Source organism: Periplaneta americana, chromosome 3 (assembly GCF_040183065.1).
Source record: "Periplaneta americana isolate PAMFEO1 chromosome 3, P.americana_PAMFEO1_priV1, whole genome shotgun sequence".
Taxonomy (NCBI): Eukaryota; Metazoa; Arthropoda; class Insecta; order Blattodea; family Blattidae; genus Periplaneta; species Periplaneta americana.
Window position 1 is genome coordinate 86,207,549 of NC_091119.1, and position 17,422 is coordinate 86,224,970.

Here is a 17,422-nt window from a genome sequence, read left to right on the forward strand (position 1 = left end):
ACCGGTTTTAAATTCTCAGCTAATAAAAGTGAATGCATATTATTTTCAAAACGAAATACACCACATGCCCAGCCTCAATTATATCTGAACAATAATAAATTACCAATAGTAAACACGATAAAATTCTTAGGAATTATATTTGACAGAAAGCTGACATGGGTCCCTCACTTAGCTGCTCTTAAAGAAGATTGCCTGCGACGAATTAGTTTTTTGAAAACACTTGCTGCGAGAAACTGGGGCGCAGACTATAAAGTCTTAATGTGCACTTACAGAATCCTCATTCGTTCTAAACTCGATTATGGCTGTATCGTGTACAACTCAGCAAAATCATCCTCTTTACAAAAACTTAATGTAATACAAAACTCAGCACTTCGGATCGCATTGGGTGCATTCCGAACAAGTCCAATAGCCAGTTTACAAATAGAAGCAGATGAACTGCCTCTTGATATTCGAAGAAAACAACTGAGCATTTCCTATGCTCTAAAAATCGCAGCTTCATCTAGATCTAACATGAACTCATATATATTCTCTGAACATCATGATAAACAACAAATACATTCAGCACCCTTTTCTTCTAGACTGAAACAATACTTTAACGAAATGAATATGTCAATCCCTTCCATTTCTCAAAGAAATAAAAACACTGCCCATCCACCTTGGAGAATCATGTTACCTGAAATAAATCTGGATCTAACATATCATATTAAAACCGAAACGAACAATATTACGTATCAACAATTTTGCAGAGAACAATGGGATCAGTACCGTAATTACCGTCACATATACACAGATGGATCGCAGACTAACCAAGGATGTGGATGTGCTGTAGTTTACCCTGACCACACGATGTTGTACACATTGCCATCTCTTTATTCAGTTTTCACATGTGAGTTATACGCCATCAAAAAAGCTTTAGAATATATTCTGGAAACAGAGACTGATAAATCTTATCTTCTTCACACTGATTCTCAATCAAGTTTACAAGCTCTTCAAGATATATTCTCTACAAACGCACTAATTCAAGAAATCCATCAGCTCCTCACTGACTTGATGAAACAAGGACGAAAAATAACTCTAATATGGATCCCTTCTCATCAGGGCATTCCTGGAAATGAAACTGTAGATGCCGCAGCAAAAGAAGCTACAAGACTTCCATTGCATTTTTTCACATCTATTCCTCATACAGACGCCATTAAATACATAACCAGAAAACTGCACAACCATTGGCAAACATCATGGACAGAGTCATCATCCAGCAAACTTCACGAAATAGTACAGCATTGCAGAATGAAATATCCACTACAGAATTTTAAACGTCAAGACCAAGTAATAATCACCAGATTGCGAGTTGGCCACACCAGAATTACACATTCTTATCTTCTAGACAGAACTCCTCCTCCAACATGCACCAATTGCCACATTAGGATCTCTGTACGACATTTAATTTCTGAATGTCCACTATATCACCTTCATCGAGATCAATTCCATATACCAAAAGACTTATCAACAGTTCTAAACAACCCATCATTCAGTTCAAACTTAATTAAATTTCTGAAAGCTATCGACATTTACAAATGTATCTAAATGATTATTGTAATACAGTAAACTAATGTAAACTGTAAGAATTGTTTATGTACGTATTGTCGCGATATGACTTCCTAAGTTAAAGCGACATAAAATAAATAAATTAAAAAAAAAAAAAAATACTGGCAAAAACACACGAGATAAACAGTGATATAAATAATAAACGAACACGTTTGCATTTTATTTAACAGGCCGATGAATCCAAGGCAGCGGCCTGAATAACACATGTTCATGTCCTGCATAGATCTCATGTATCGTTAACAAAAGCATCAATACTATAACAACAGTGTAGCGATATTTAGTTGCCGCAAAATAAAACAAATATTACACAACATTAACAAACAGTGTTACATAATATGAAAAAAGATATATTTATCTTTCTAACAAGAATTATGACTATCTCTGCATTCAATATAGTTAAATGAATAATACTTTACACATTCAAATCCAAGTTATGTGCATTAGTTTTGAATTGGCAACATTACATTAACATTTAGCGCGGAACTTTAACTTGTGTTTTCGTGCAAGTCTGCGGTTGATGGCTCCCTTCCTAACGTCTCCAACAACCCTGCCATCTAACGAAATTTCTGCATTACTGTGCTCTAGCGGGCGGAATATTAACTACTGAGTCAAACTGAATTCGACTCAAAGTCTGCCATAAGAAACGTATATAAACTAGAAGCAGTAGCCTTTTGTACAGTGTTATATGGACGTAAGCAGTGCCACACAGAAGTGGCTCCAAAGTTCGTAAAAATGCTGCAAGAGTGCGTCCCGATCTGTGCGCGCGCTCGTTCAGATGAAATACGAATAAAAGTGTAGAAATAAACTATTACAACTGCTTTTTAGGATATTATTTTTTGTTTATTTCATTGGCGGTGCCATGGCACACTGGCACTACCCCAAAAGCCGTCCCTGATAGATATGCAAGTTGAATTCTCGTCTTTTTTTAATTATACGTTTCAATATATAATCTTGTAATAATAATTATTCTAGTTACATTTTTTCAACTATTTTGTACATAGCATTAAGTAGACTTACAATCAATCCTGCAGAATGGAGCATGTGAAATGGATAGACAGAATAAGAAACGAATATTCAATGACCACGTAAAGCCATAAATAACATACCATTGTCTGCATCCCACGTGTCCTCGGGTCTGTGTTTCTCTATCTCTCTCACACCCAGTCTTGCAGCCGTATCGCCTGGTGAAATGGGACCATCGAGGCTGGAAGGAGGGCGGCTGATATCTAGGCCTGGTGCAGCCTGATGACTGGGGAACAACTGTTTCTTGGTCTGCCATTCCCGAACATCCTGACCAAAGCCAGGAGGCATCAACACCTACAGGAGAGCATGTATAACTTTATTTTACTGAAAGAAAATATACATGCGAAGGAAATTATAATCTCCATTTTCATAATGGAGATGAAAAAAATAAATAAATAAAAATAAAACTTCTGTTGTCATGGCTTGGTTGTCTCATGAATGATGTCTTATTGGTGCCACTAATGTGGTTCAAACCTGTCTTCATACAGTCGACTAAATAACCTTATAGCAATCTGGACAAAAGAAAATGAGAGGTATGTTTAAAAAGTCAACAGAACTTTCTAACACTGGTTCGAGACATCAAACAGAAATGACAACTTCCTCAATTAAAAGAAACTTCATTAATAAAACACAATTCCTTAGAGTAATATGATATTTACTATTATTTAACTTTGATAGGTGATGTTAAGAAATCTAATACTCCTCCAGACATTTTAAAATCGTTGTCATTAGAAACCTTAAATTCATATTATCTTGTTAATGGATGGCTATATATTTTTACAAGTGGATACTGTTTACCAAATCATGGAGGTACTGGTACTGGTATTGGTGCAATACATTCCCACCTTTTCTTAATATTGATGGTGAAATGTTAGCTATTCTTTCAAGTTTTCAAAATCTCCTGCATCAAATTGATATATTTGAGAAGGTTGTGACACTAGCAGATTCAAAAGCAGTTACATTTCATAACATCTCATGTAACAACAAGAAACCTCAATATTCTCTAGTATCGTAAAATATTATAACTTAACAACTGGTATTTCAGTGGTTCCCTGGATACTGTGAAATGGGAGGTAAAGGCTGCTGATTTCTTGGTTGAGAAAGATAGCAAAATTATTCCAAAGTCATCTATATCTTACTATTCTATTAAAAGTATAATAAGATCAGAATATAACAATTTAATAAAAAATTACAATGCTTCCAAAGCAAATAGAACAAAAATTAAGCAGTGCATATAATTATTCAATAACTGAACTTTCAAGAAAATATGCAGTGTCAACTTTCACATTACTTACAGGCCATGACTGTCTCAATACACATACAGTATACACAGAATTGGTATTGCAAAGTATCCCACATCCCCTTTCCGTAATCGTAAAGGGATCGAAATATGGTTCAAGATCTTCTTCTTCCCTGCCCAACTTTTATTCAATTTTCCAGATTTCCAGCTACATATTGGAGTATAAGCAGTGGCGGCTCGTGAACTTGTGGATTGGGAGAGCTGCAGTAGATTTTGGTACATACAAATTTCACTTCTTGATATCATTACTAATAAGTATAGGACAAAAATAAATGCACTACATATAAAAAAAAACCAAAACTTCCTGACTTAGTTGGGAGATGTCTGTGGCATCATTTGCTAATTGCTAAAAAAAACTAATACCATCGATTTCAGTCTGAATTTCAGATCGGCAGACACTCAACTTGCAATCTACCAGTGCATTCTGAATTGTCTTAGAATTACATTTCAACAGTGGCATGTTCCAAATGATTTTTGAGAGGCTCATTTAGATTACTCGCGAACTGTAGCAACCCACGAAATACACAGGGTTCTTCGAATCGTTTTTTCATCATGTTCCCTAAGGGGAAGTTCATATTGGCCACAAAATTTGACACAATCAATATTTTTTTTAAATAATTTCACGATTTTTCTCACTTCTTGATTATGTTTGAGAATGTTTGTTGTTCGTTTCACTTAATTGCACAACAATATTAGTTTTGCCTAACATATCCAATGAAACAACATTTTTCAGGTGAGACTGCGAAGATTCGTGCATTTTGCTTTTTAGGGGAAAATGTCCTAAATGTGTCACACCACTCCTAGTCCATGCAGCATCACCACCGAAGAGAAGGCAAGGAAAACAAAATACAGATTTTTTTTTGTTCACATTCATGTAACCACAAATGCTTAGCGTAAATTTCATTGTTATACTTCCTTACATATATGCACTATTTCAGCTGGATGAAGCTTGAATAAGATTTAAGTCGGGTAACGGACGACCCTTTAATTTCACTTCATTACATCAATCTTCTCCGCAAGGGACAGTTGAGAAAAATAAAATTAATATTCTGTAATTCACACACACTCATGCTTGCAAATTTGCACTGGTTAAGTTACGGTACTAAAACGTCACACCAAAGCAACACTCATATATACTGATGGTCAACAATTTTCTAAAACTGGAAAAGAAGTCTCTTTCGTATTTTACGTGCTATATCAAAAGGATTCTACTCGTGCAATCATTTTGAGTTAAGGCAAATATTAGGTTCTGCTGGAGGCTGGATATATACGTAATAATAAGGCAAAAGAGAATATTAATTTCGTTATATTAACTCGATAAGATTCTACAACAATAAGTATGTGAAAAGAAAATAAAAATTTTGTCATTAAGTTTCAAGGGAATAGAGAATCCATTTGACGCAGCATTACAATAGCGGTGTGGGAGGGGAGGAAAGATCTTCCCTTGTAGCCTGGCTCTGCAAGCCACTGCAGCGAAATATGGGTTTTAAACAGCTGCAGTTTCCTTCTGCTTCCCTTCACCTCTCTACCCCCTGACCAAGCAAGACACACTCTCTTACGAGCTGTCCTACCCTGCAGATCCCAGGACGACTTTGAATGCAGTGTCAATTCCAATACAGTCGACGCGCAAAAAGATTATGCATAAGATAATAGTAACTTACATATTCCTGGCCAGATGAAATATAAAGCAATTTACCAATAAAAGCTGTAACAATTCTTCTACAAATTAAAATAAATATTATTTTTATTTTCCTGTCAAAGCAGGGAGTGCTGCAGCTCTGCAGCTCTTATGGACGAGCTGCCCCTGAGTGTAAGGGAGCAAATGACATCATCGTCAACTGTTTAGTAACAGATACCAACAAACTAACCATATTAGATTCATTATTTGTGACAATACATGCAACTTCAGACGTCGTGTCTATAGCTTCTAAAGGAGCAATACTAATATTTTCGGAAATTTGATGATCTAGAAAGCAAACTGTTTTCAATGATAAACTTTGTAAAGCCAGGCTGACTCTACATAATGGTTCATTATATTTAAATAAGCTTCCTTGTTTAATAAGTTCAGCCAATTAAATATCGATACATTAGAGGCGGTTCTAGCCTGGCATGGTTATAATAAAACTGCGAGTAGTAATAAAGCAATGAAGGAAAGCATTTTTTCTAGTTCAGATTCAAATTTATTATATAACAGAAATGTCACATTATTTTAAGGGAATCATACATGAAAAATTTAGTAGTCAACATAAAAATACCCCCCCTCCCCCGGTTTAAAGCCACTAGAATTAATGGCAAATATAAAAAATAACAAAATTTGTTGATGATACTGGAAACGCTTATTTCACACAGAACATCATGTTCAATGCTCATTGAAGTGATAATGTTAAATCTGTTCTCCACTGCAGTTAGTAACCATGAGTGACAAATAGATGCGCAAATCATTCTCTACATTTGGAAAATGAAACTCCAAATAATTGTCAGTTAACAAATAGCACCTACAACTGTACCTAACTCTACAAGGTCTTGATTGGCGCCAATATGAGAAGCAAAATCAGTTCAATAGTTCAGTAAAGTGCATAAATTATTCACAAAAACTTTCTTCCAGATCTTCTGGATATGACTTCATAAGATTTGATTATCTCTTTACAATATTTTTTGGTATAAACAACTGCAACTAATGAAGGAATCCAAACAGTACGCTATTCATCTTTCTATAAGCTTCCTGACTTTTGAGAGAGCAGAAACAGTTTACCGAGTATTAAATGTAAAAGTATAGTTAAAAGTTATCTGAATCTCTCATTAAAAGTGCACTAAAGCATTCCATAGTCAGCTGATTTTCATATTTTTTAGTGTATATTCAAGTGCGAATTTCTAAAGTTTTTATGTATAGTTGTATGCATATTTTGGCAGTTTTTAGTGCATATAAATTCTCGGTCTGTCATCATCAGACATCGGATTCTAGGGCAAATGCCTATTTTGTTTCTTTAGGAGAAAAGTAAAAATAATAATTAATATTTGTGTTTCGTGGAAATTGAAAGGTATTCAAAGAGTTTTATAGTGCCCTAAAATGCCCTAAAACGGTTATTAGAGCCTAATTTGTTAATATTCGCCTAAAAATGCCTAACTCACTGTAAAGTTTCGCATTTTACTCTTACTTTTTATAATTTATACATGCATTCACTGCGAAATTTAAGGCATTTAAAAAGTGGAAAGTTTGCTTCACACCGGCCATGAAACCATTGATAAAGGAAACAAAATGTTTCGAATCTCACGACACTCACAATAGATTTCACCGAATTTAACATGTTTGGAGGCATAAATGCCGACAAAGAACCAACCTTAGTTTTGAAGCAGGCAACAATCACAACATGTGCTGTTACCGATTCAGATATATATTATACTATAAAAATGACTGTTTTCGATCTGAAACCTATTAGCTGTACTGCCCTTCAGAGTGTCATAAAATCACAATTTTTGGAGAAAGAATGTTTTTGAAATATTTATGAAAAGTCGTAAAACTGCGAATTAGTAGGGTAAACCGTTACAAAATATTTAAAAGAATGGCCCTCCTAGTGTTAACACTACCAGGAAATGCAACAATAAGTGGAACTTTGTATTTTTGTCCAATTGAATCTCAATAACAACGGTTCATTTGAATGCTCGTTAACAGTTGCTCTTTCCCTCACCTTATTTGTGTTGAGAAGTTTTGAGCGGTAGGACGTTTTCCTGTGAAGTTTAACGCGATAATGCCGAAAAATATAAGTGCAAAATCTACATTGATCCGGCAATGGCTAACAGAATATTCAGAATTCACTTATGATGGAAAAATAATATTCTGCAAGATTTGTAGCAAACAGGTATGTAACAATAGTTGAAATATATAAATTCTATTAATTTTAATGAGTAGGCCTATAATATTTATACATTGACTGAGCTATCCTGAGGTATAATTCTTTTTAAGACCACTACACTTTAACCTTTTAAATTCCGATAGTTAAAGTATTTGCAGGTCATTAAAATTTTGATTGTTCGAACCCACTAACTTTGTGATTGAAATACGGCAATACAACAATTAGGATTTTATTTTAATTCAGTTTACTTTACATTTTTAGATTTCGCAAGAAAAGAAGTGCCACCTAAAGCAGCATGTGCAAGGAGCGGCTCATGAGGCTAAAGCTCAGCAGAAAAATCAACTGCAACAAACTTTACTAACACAGCCTACTTCATCCAATCTCAGCAGCAATTTCTATGCTGATTTAACCAGAGCATTTGTTGCTGCTAACATTCCCTGGAATGCAATTGAAAATCCGGTTTTAAGACAGTTTTTACAAAAATACTGCAAACAAAATATCCCATCTGAGTCGACCCTAAGAAAAAATTACTTAGACAGAATATACAATGAAACTTTAGCTTCCATTCGGGAGGATATAGGTGATTCTTACATATGGGTCTCTGTGGATGAAACCTCAGATCCTATGAATAGGTATATAGCAAATACGGTAATAGGAAAACTTAGTCCTGATGGACCTTCGATTCCACACCTCGTATGTGTTAAGGAACTTTCGAAAGTGAATAGCCAAGCCATTGCTTATTTTGTAAATAAAGGCCTACAGTCTTTATACTCAGGTAATATAGACGATTCTAAAGTTCTGTTGTTTTATACTGATGCTGCCTCATACATGGTTGCTGCAGCTCCACTTCTTAAAACATTTTATCCTAACCTCACGCATGTAACCTGTCTAGCACATGGCCTTCACAGGGTTTCTGAAACAATCCGGAATGAATTTCCTCTTGTCAATTCGTTTATTTCTAACACCAAAAAAATGTTTTTGTAAAGCCCCATCCAGGATTTAAATATTCAGAGAGAACTTTCCAGATATCCCACTCCCACCTCAGCCGGTTGTTACACGATGGGGAACCTGGATTCAGTCAGTGGTGTATTATTCTAAGTATTTTAAAGAAGTGGTCACAGTTATTGATAAATTACCTGAAACTGATAGTGCAGCGTGTGTGAAAGCAGTGAAAGATTGTCTGAATGACTCACGAGTGAAAAACGATATTGCCTACATAACATCAAACTTTTCTTTCATACCTGCAAGCATTGAACAATTAGAACTTGAAAAACAATCTCTTTGTAGCCAAATAGCAATAGTAAAGGAAGCTCAAGTGAACATACATTCTGCTTTGGGCGAAACTGGGAAAAAAGTTAAAAATAAGTGGGACAAGGTATTAAATAAGAATGTAGGATTTTCATTGTTGGAAAAAGCATCAAGAGTGATATCGGGGGGAAAGTGTAAATGTTCCAATAAGTATTGATGTTTCTATTGTACCTAATTTAAAATTTGCGCCTCTTACATCAGTTTCGGTTGAAAGAAGTTTTTCTGCTTTCAAAATGATTCTCAGTGACAAAAGGCAAAGGTTAACTGTGGAGAATTTAGAAAAAATTCTGGTGGTGTGCTGTGCAGATAATTATAATAAAGTCTGAGCATGGAACTGAATTTCAATAACTTAAAATGAGTAATCTTGATATCAATAATCATTATTTCATTAGTTTCAATATATTAAATTTGTGCAGCTCTGTTTATAAATATAATATAGTATTCTTTTTTAATGTTTAAACATACTTTTTTGTGCGTATTTTAGTGTATAACTAAAAATTTCAGTGAAAGAAATAAGTATGATACCTTGATGTGCCTAAAATGCCTATTTTCATTAAAATAGAGCCTAATTTTACAAATTTTGAGCTTATTTTAGGCGCCTAAAACTGCAATTTTTAGTGCCTAAAAATCCGATGTCTAGTCATCATATACAAGTTTATGTGCTTTTTCATATGTTGGATCACATCAGAAGTACCTAATGTGTCTGTCTATCCTTAGAAATTTCCGTTTCACATCGAGAGCATCATACCAGAAGTGTGCATCAACAAATTTTTCGTTATTGAAATATTTTATTCATTACATGTGACGTAACTGTATCTTAATGACATACATTAAAGTAGGCCTAATGCTAATCATTATGTTATTGCAACTATGGATTTTCAACTAAGCATATTCGATATTGATTAATATTGTACGCGCAACATCCTGCAAGCTTTGAGAGCACCAATCCAAAATGACAGGCGCGAGTTTTGAAAGTGACATTGATCAAATCACTCAAACATTAACCCAACTTCAAATATTCTACTGGGAGCCATTCCCCAGATAAATTTCACAACCTGCACTATGAACAACATATAAGTATTTAAAATAAAATAAATTCTGTCCCTGCTAATTTTAATATTCTAATAAATTGAGTTAATTTCCTGTGTTTTAATGTGTGTTGCTTTGAGGTTAAAATTCCATACCAAGCCCTGCAAAAAAAAAAAAAAAAAAAAAAAAATCAATAAACATAGCGTACATGCCTGCCATCTGTTGCACTACTCGGTAACACACTGAAAAGGCACACTTGTGACATCTGTTTCAATAGTCGAGAACACGCTGAAATTACACGAATGTTCACCATTTCATTATCACTAAAGTAACAAGGTAAGATATCGTCGGCTTAGATAGTAAACCTGCTAACTGGCAAAGAGAAAATTTTACAGGGGAAGCAAGAAACTGAGTTTAAATTAACTCTGAAACTTAAGGGCCAAATTCAAATTACAGGTACAAATCCCACCTGTACTTTGGATTTGGTCTTAAAGCTTCAGAGTTAATTTAAACTTACTTTTTTAGTTCCGTTCTAAAATTTTCTCTTTGGCAGTTAGCAGGTTTACACTCTAAGCCGACGATATTTGTAAAACCTCAAAACTTAGACACTTAATTAAGGTCGAACAAAAACAGACATATGCATCTTATGCTTGTTTCATAAACATACTCTTAATTACCGGTACTAGCATTATAGGCTCGTTGCATTACTATTATTTACTGACTTTATCAACCCACGATCGTTTTATATATGTCATTTGTGAATAAATAACTATATCAGAATAAGTTTTGTGAACTCCACTATTCGAAGCACTTAGTTACTTACAAATGGCTTTTAGAGAACCTGGAAGTTCAGTGCCGCCCTCACATAAGTCTGGCATTGGTCCCTATCCTGAGCAAGATTAATCCAGTCCCTAGCATCATATTCCACCTCCCTCAAAAGCACTATTGCTAATATTCTTACAGGATGCTTCATGGTATAGAAATATATTCAGAGCAACTTAAATTACACAAACAGCGATATATGTAAGGTATGTAACGACCATACTAACTATTCAACAAACTATAGTAAAAACATTCAGCGTGGTAGTGACTGAATCAGTAGACTACTGAAAGAAAGGTTACTCAGGCAGTCATTCTGATAATGCAAAGATGATTCAAGTAAGAATCTCTGTTCCAATCCTTGCTGTTTACTCAATGTGTGGAATGGTCTTAGGATTTTGATGATTCCTTCTATATCAGTGACAAATGGTGAGCAAACGTGAGTACATACTTCCTCTCTACAATGAGTCAAGAAAGTTTGTCAGCCCTAACATTCATTTCAAATTAAAATGATATTATCACCATCTTGGATCTCTTTTGTTGTGAAAATACTTGCTGAAAATAAAGCGAAGTGTCGAAAAGTTTATAAAACAGAAAGGTGTGTTATGAAGTGTTTTCTTCATTATCCAGAAGAATAATTCTAGCACGTCCCAATCAAAATTCAATTTTTTAAATAGTTCACTATTATAAAAATAGTTCGCTATTATATAAATAGTACTCAATCTGACACATGTTCGCATGCTGAAAGAAAAAAGAATTTGAAATTAAAATCAAGAGGCATTCATAATTTAGGGACTGGAGTTTTGAAATAGTACAAGTGAAAAATTATTATAATTAAGTTTTTACTTTACTTACACTGTAAAAAAAATATATATAGTCAGTACAGTTTTTATAATCTAAACCCTCGAAAAAATTGAGATGAAGATTGACACCAATATTACAGTACAAACCAGTGGCGGCTATTCAAGTGAAGTAGGTGAAGACCACCTTCAGCCCTTTTTTCGTGCTTTAATAAAATAATAAATTGTGTTTTATCAATACATTAAAATAAAATGAATTTCTCACTAAACCATATTTTGCTCTACTTTTTAATCTGTCTTGTTCGGATTAATCAGCTCCGTTAAAATCCTTCTGCAGTACTTCAGAAGAACCTCTCATCAGTCAGGCCACGTGGCTAGCGATTTGAATTATGAAGGTCCGAATGAGACTTTCCTTTTCACCTTCCGTAAACAAACCCAGTTGCCATGACGAGTTGCTTACTGTGAACTGCCGACCTTCAGCTCATCTGGCCGTACCCTTAATGCTAGGCTGTTATGAAGGTATGGTAAAGAGGCATTCAACAAGAATCACTTTATCACTAGCAGCCAGCGATGCTCATACAAACACTGGACCAGGGTGGCAAACTGTAATATTTGTAACTAAATAGAAAACAAAATATTGTTTAAAGAAATTAAGTATTGTTTAAATTTAAGAAATAAAATATAATATCAATATATATTTTTAACGTTAGCATCTCTTGAATATTATGTTTTGTGTAGATTTTGAAATATTTAAAGTATTATGTAATAAAGAAAGTTGGCATAAAATTTGAAAGTCCCTTGTAACATCTCTCACCTGCGCTGACCAACGACTTCGTTTTTAGTCTTTGTCGTGACAAGTGCAGTGAAGTGTTATGGTGTTAGCAAGCGTATTAATGCGATGAAAACATGAATCAGTTAAACGATTTAGTGTGTATTCTTTTGGAGACACTGTTCTCTCGTTATTCTGGAGAAGATAACAAGATATTTTAAAATACGGCAGACCAACACCTCACATTAATATAACTGTGGAGCGATGTGGAAGGTAAAAGATTTGAAAGCAATCTGAGGAAAGGATTTATTTGTGGTGTTTGATTTTTTTTTTAAGGTAATACATCGATGAAAATCCTAACATTTGTATTTATTGACGTATGGACTTCAAATTTTTACCAGATCATGAAAATGCAATGTTAATACAACACACCAAATTGCATTGCTGTATAATGTGCCATTCCTGATATATTAATTTTTAATTAAACTTTTAATCCATGTATTGTGGGTCCCTATCACCACGGCATGGCGCGTCCTCAGGTTGCGGATAGAGGAGATGGCCTCCAGATATGGAGGGTAGCTGCGAATATATTGAATAAGCAGTCGTGGACAGCCGATAAGGGGTGGTCCTCCAGCTTGGGGGTTGGGCGAAGGGCTAACAACCCATCACCGTAAAAAACAGCTTGTTACGTATCCCTATAATAAGCCTCGGAATAGAACTGATTCTCTGGCACGACCACAGCAAAGGAATAAGGATTTGAGATTTGGCACTTGGAACGTAACTAGTCTTTATAGAACAGGAGGGGTAACATTAGTAGCAAAAGAACTAGCTAGATATAGAATAGACTTCGTAGGAGTACAAGAGGTTAGGTTAGATGGGAATGGCATATCACAAATAGGAGATTACTTGTTGTATTATGGGGAAGGAAACAATAATCACCAATTAGGAACAGGATTCTTTGTTCATAAAAGAATAAAATCAGCAGTAAAAAAGGTCGAATTTATCAGTGACAGGTTATCATATTTAGTACTTAAGGGTAGATGGTGCGACATCATAGTTATAAATGCTCACGCCCCTACAGAAGAGAAAGACGACCATATAAAGAATAGCTTCTATGAGGAATTGGAACATACTTTTGATCAGTTCCCTAGATATCACATGAAAATTTTATTGGGGGATTTCAATGCTAAAGTAGGACGGGAGGATATTTTTAGACCAACTATTGGAAAAGAGAGCCTACACGCAATTAGTAGTGACAATGGAGTTAGATTAGTCAACTTTGCCACATCGAAAAATTTAATTGTCAAAAGTACAACATTACCCCCATAAGGATATACATAAATATACTTGGACTTCTCCAGATGGATTGACACACAACCAAATAGATCACATCTTGATAGATAAACGGAGACATACTAGTATAGTAGATATTCGAACTTTCAGGGGTGCAGACTTTAATTCTGACCATTATTTGGTGATTGGAGAATTAAGAGAAAGATTATCAGTAGCCAAGCGAGTAGAGCAACAAGTTAATATTACTAAATTCAATATTTTGAAATTAAAGGACGAGGAAACTAAGCAACATTATCAGGTCGAAATTTCAAATAGGTTTGCCGTATTAGCAAGTTCCGACGAAGTTGACAAAGAGTTAGATGTTAATAGCATGTGGGAAAATATCCGAGACAATATCAAAATTGCAGCTGAACAGAGCATAGGTTATTATGAAACTAAGAAAAAGAAACCGTGGTTTGATGAAGATTGTTGCATGGTAGTAGAAAGAAGGAAACAGGCAAAATTGAAATTCTTACAGGATCCAGTTGAGGAGAAGAGAGATAATTATTTCAATGAAAGACGGGAAGCAAGTCGTACACTTAGGATTAAAAAGAGAGGTTACTTGAAGGAAAAACTGAATGAGGTAGAAACAAATAGTAAGAATAAAAACATTCGAGATTTATATAAGGGTATAAAGGAATTTAAGAACGGATATCAGCCAAGGGTAAACGTGATCAAGGATGAGAATGGTGACTTGCTTGCAGACTCTCCATCAATCCTAAACAGATGGAAAAACTATTTTGCGCAACTACTAAATGTACATAGGCCAAATAGAAATGATCGGGACGAAATTGAAATACAAACTGCTGAGCCATTTATACCCGAACCCACGCTTTCAGAAGTCGAAATTGCGATAGAAAATCTGAAAAAGTACAAGTCTCCAGGTATCGATCAAATTCCAGCAGAATTAATACAAGAGGGTGGGAGTGCATTATATAGCGAAATTTATAAACTTGTACTTGCTATTTGGGAAAAGGAAATTGTACCAGAACAATGGAAGGAGTCCATAATTGTACCTATTTTTAAAAAGGGGGACAAAACCAACTGTGGTAACTTTCGAGGAATATCACTTTTGTTGACGTCGTACAAAATTTTGTCCAATATTCTTTTGAGAAGATTAACTCCGTACGTAGATGAAATTATTGGGGATCATCAGTGCGGTTTTCGGCGTAATAGATCGACTATTGATCAGATTTTATTGTATTCGACAGATAATGGAGAAAAAATGGGAGTATAAGGGTACAGTACATCAGTTATTCATAGATTTCAAAAAGGCTTATGACTCGGTTAAGAGGGAAGTATTATATGATATTCTTATTGAATTTGGTATTCCCAAGAAACTAGTTCGATTAATTAAAATGTGTCTCAGTGAAACATACAGCAGAGTCCGTATAGGTCAGTTTCTATCTGATGCTTTTCCAATTCACTGCGGGCTAAAGCAGGGAGATGCACTATCACCTTTACTTTTTAACTTCGCTTTAGAATATGCCATTAGGAAAGTTCAGGATAACAGGCAGGGTTTGGAATTGAACGGGTTACATCAGCTTCTTGTCTATGCGGATGACGTGAATATGTTAGGAGAAAATACACAAACAATTAGGGAAAACACGGAAATTTTACTTGAAGCAAGTAGAGCGATCGGTTTGGAAGTAAATCCCGAAAAGACAAAGTATATGATTATGTCTCGTGACCAGAATATTGTACGAAATGGAAATATAAAAATTGGAGATTTATCCTTCGAAGAGGTGGAAAAATTCAAATATCTTGGAGCAACAGTAACAAATATAAATGACACTCGGGAGGAAATTAAACGCAGAATAAATATGAGAAATGCATGTTATTATTCGGTTGAGAAGCTCTTATCATCCAGTCTGCTGTCCAAAAATCTGAAAGTTAGAATTTATAAAACAGTTATATTACCGGTTGTTCTGTATGGTTGTGAAACTTGGACTCTCACTCTGAGAGAGGAACATAGGTTCAGGGTGTTTGAGAATAAGGTGCTGAGGAAAATATTTGGGGCTAAGCGGGATGAAGTTACAGGAGAATGGAGAAAGTTACACAACACAGAACTGCACGCATTGTATTCTTCACCTGACATAATTAGGAACATAAAATCGAGACGTTTGAGATGGGCAGGGCATGTAGCACGTATGGGCGAATCCAGAAATGCATATAGAGTGTTAGTTGGGAGACCAGAGGGAAAAAGACCTTTAGGGAGGCCGAGACGTAGATGGGAGGATAATATTAAAATGGATTTGAGGGAGGTGGGGTATGATGATAGAGACTGGATTAATCTTGCACAGGATAGGGACCGCTGGCGGGCTTATGTGAGGGCGGCAATGAACCTTCGGGTTCCTTAAAAGCCATTTGTAAGTAAGTAAGTATTAAACTTTTAATTGCCAAACTTATATTTCATCAATATGCACCATGCGATGAAATTTATATCTATAAATTTAATATTTAATATTATCCTTTTATTACTGTTAACTGTTCCATTGTTCATGGATTAAGTATTAATTTGAAAGTGAAAGTCAAACTTTGTTATATTAATGTATTATTGATTATCTTTTTAGATCGTGTATTTACTCTGAAACGGTTAGACATTCTTGTGTATCTTTGAATTGATTATTCCTCAAACATCTCATTAATCTTTAATAGGATCCATTCATTAAGGTGCATTCTTCTACACAATTCATGTGAATTGTAACCTTGATCACAATTTTGTTTATTGGTTATAAAATATGTATTTTGATGCCAACTATAACCCTAATATACCTCAGGGTGAAATAGGGTTTATTAAATTGGACAATAAAAAAAAAATAATTGCCTCACAAGACCAATATAAACAAACTGATTTGGTGTTTTTAAGAAACTGTTGTTACTTTTCTATTAACAAATTTTTAAGTATTGATATGATTTTTCTTTTTGCATTTTGTGTTATCTGCCAAAGATTTTTTAAAATTATATGATCATTATTAGCACTATAAAAAAAAACCCAAATCAGATTTTAAGTTCAGTATTTATACACAATTCCTGAAAATTTCAACACAATTGCATGAAAACTGTATGGATTTTGAATGCAACAAAATGCTGTAAAAAATATTAGGGAAAAATGGATGTGAAAAATTGTACATTACCATCATCCTGTTGTTATAGAACTTCCCAAAGGAAAGCGCCATATTAAGATAGAAAGTTTATTCATAATAAAGTACTGAAAAACTAAAAAACGTATTTTTCCATTTTTGACCTTTTATTTTATTTTTTTATTTTTTATTTTTTTGACCAAATTTCACCGATATATCGTCTTACAATAATTCTGTGATTTATGTGCAGCTACATGATTTTACTATACATTGGAAGTGGCATGATTTAAAATATCAATAGCTACAGTTTACGAATATTATTGTGATTTTAAATTTTGTTAATTTCTTGTGTATTCTTTTAATTTGATGTGTTGTATGAAATGTTGTGTTAGATTTTTGTCTTTTTTATATCATATGAACTTGTGGTATATATTGTGTGGAAGTTTTGTTGGAAGAGTTGTTTGGAATTCTTCGGGGTTAAGGAGACGTAACCTCCGAAAATG

The 17,422-nt window shown here is 34.5% G+C and overlaps 1 protein-coding gene across 2 annotated transcripts in view; it reads right to left on the reverse strand.

The window, feature by feature from the left end:
* Nucleotides 1–17,422, reverse strand: part of r (carbamoyl-phosphate synthetase 2, aspartate transcarbamylase, and dihydroorotase rudimentary) — a 441,968-nt gene that overhangs the window by 34,552 nt on the left and 389,994 nt on the right. For both annotated transcript variants that reach the window (XM_069820902.1, XM_069820901.1), the window contains exon 28: nt 2,712–2,922. In XM_069820902.1, coding sequence (XP_069677003.1) covers nt 2,712–2,922 — 211 coding nt within the window. The remainder of the gene's footprint in view (nt 1–2,711; nt 2,923–17,422) is intronic.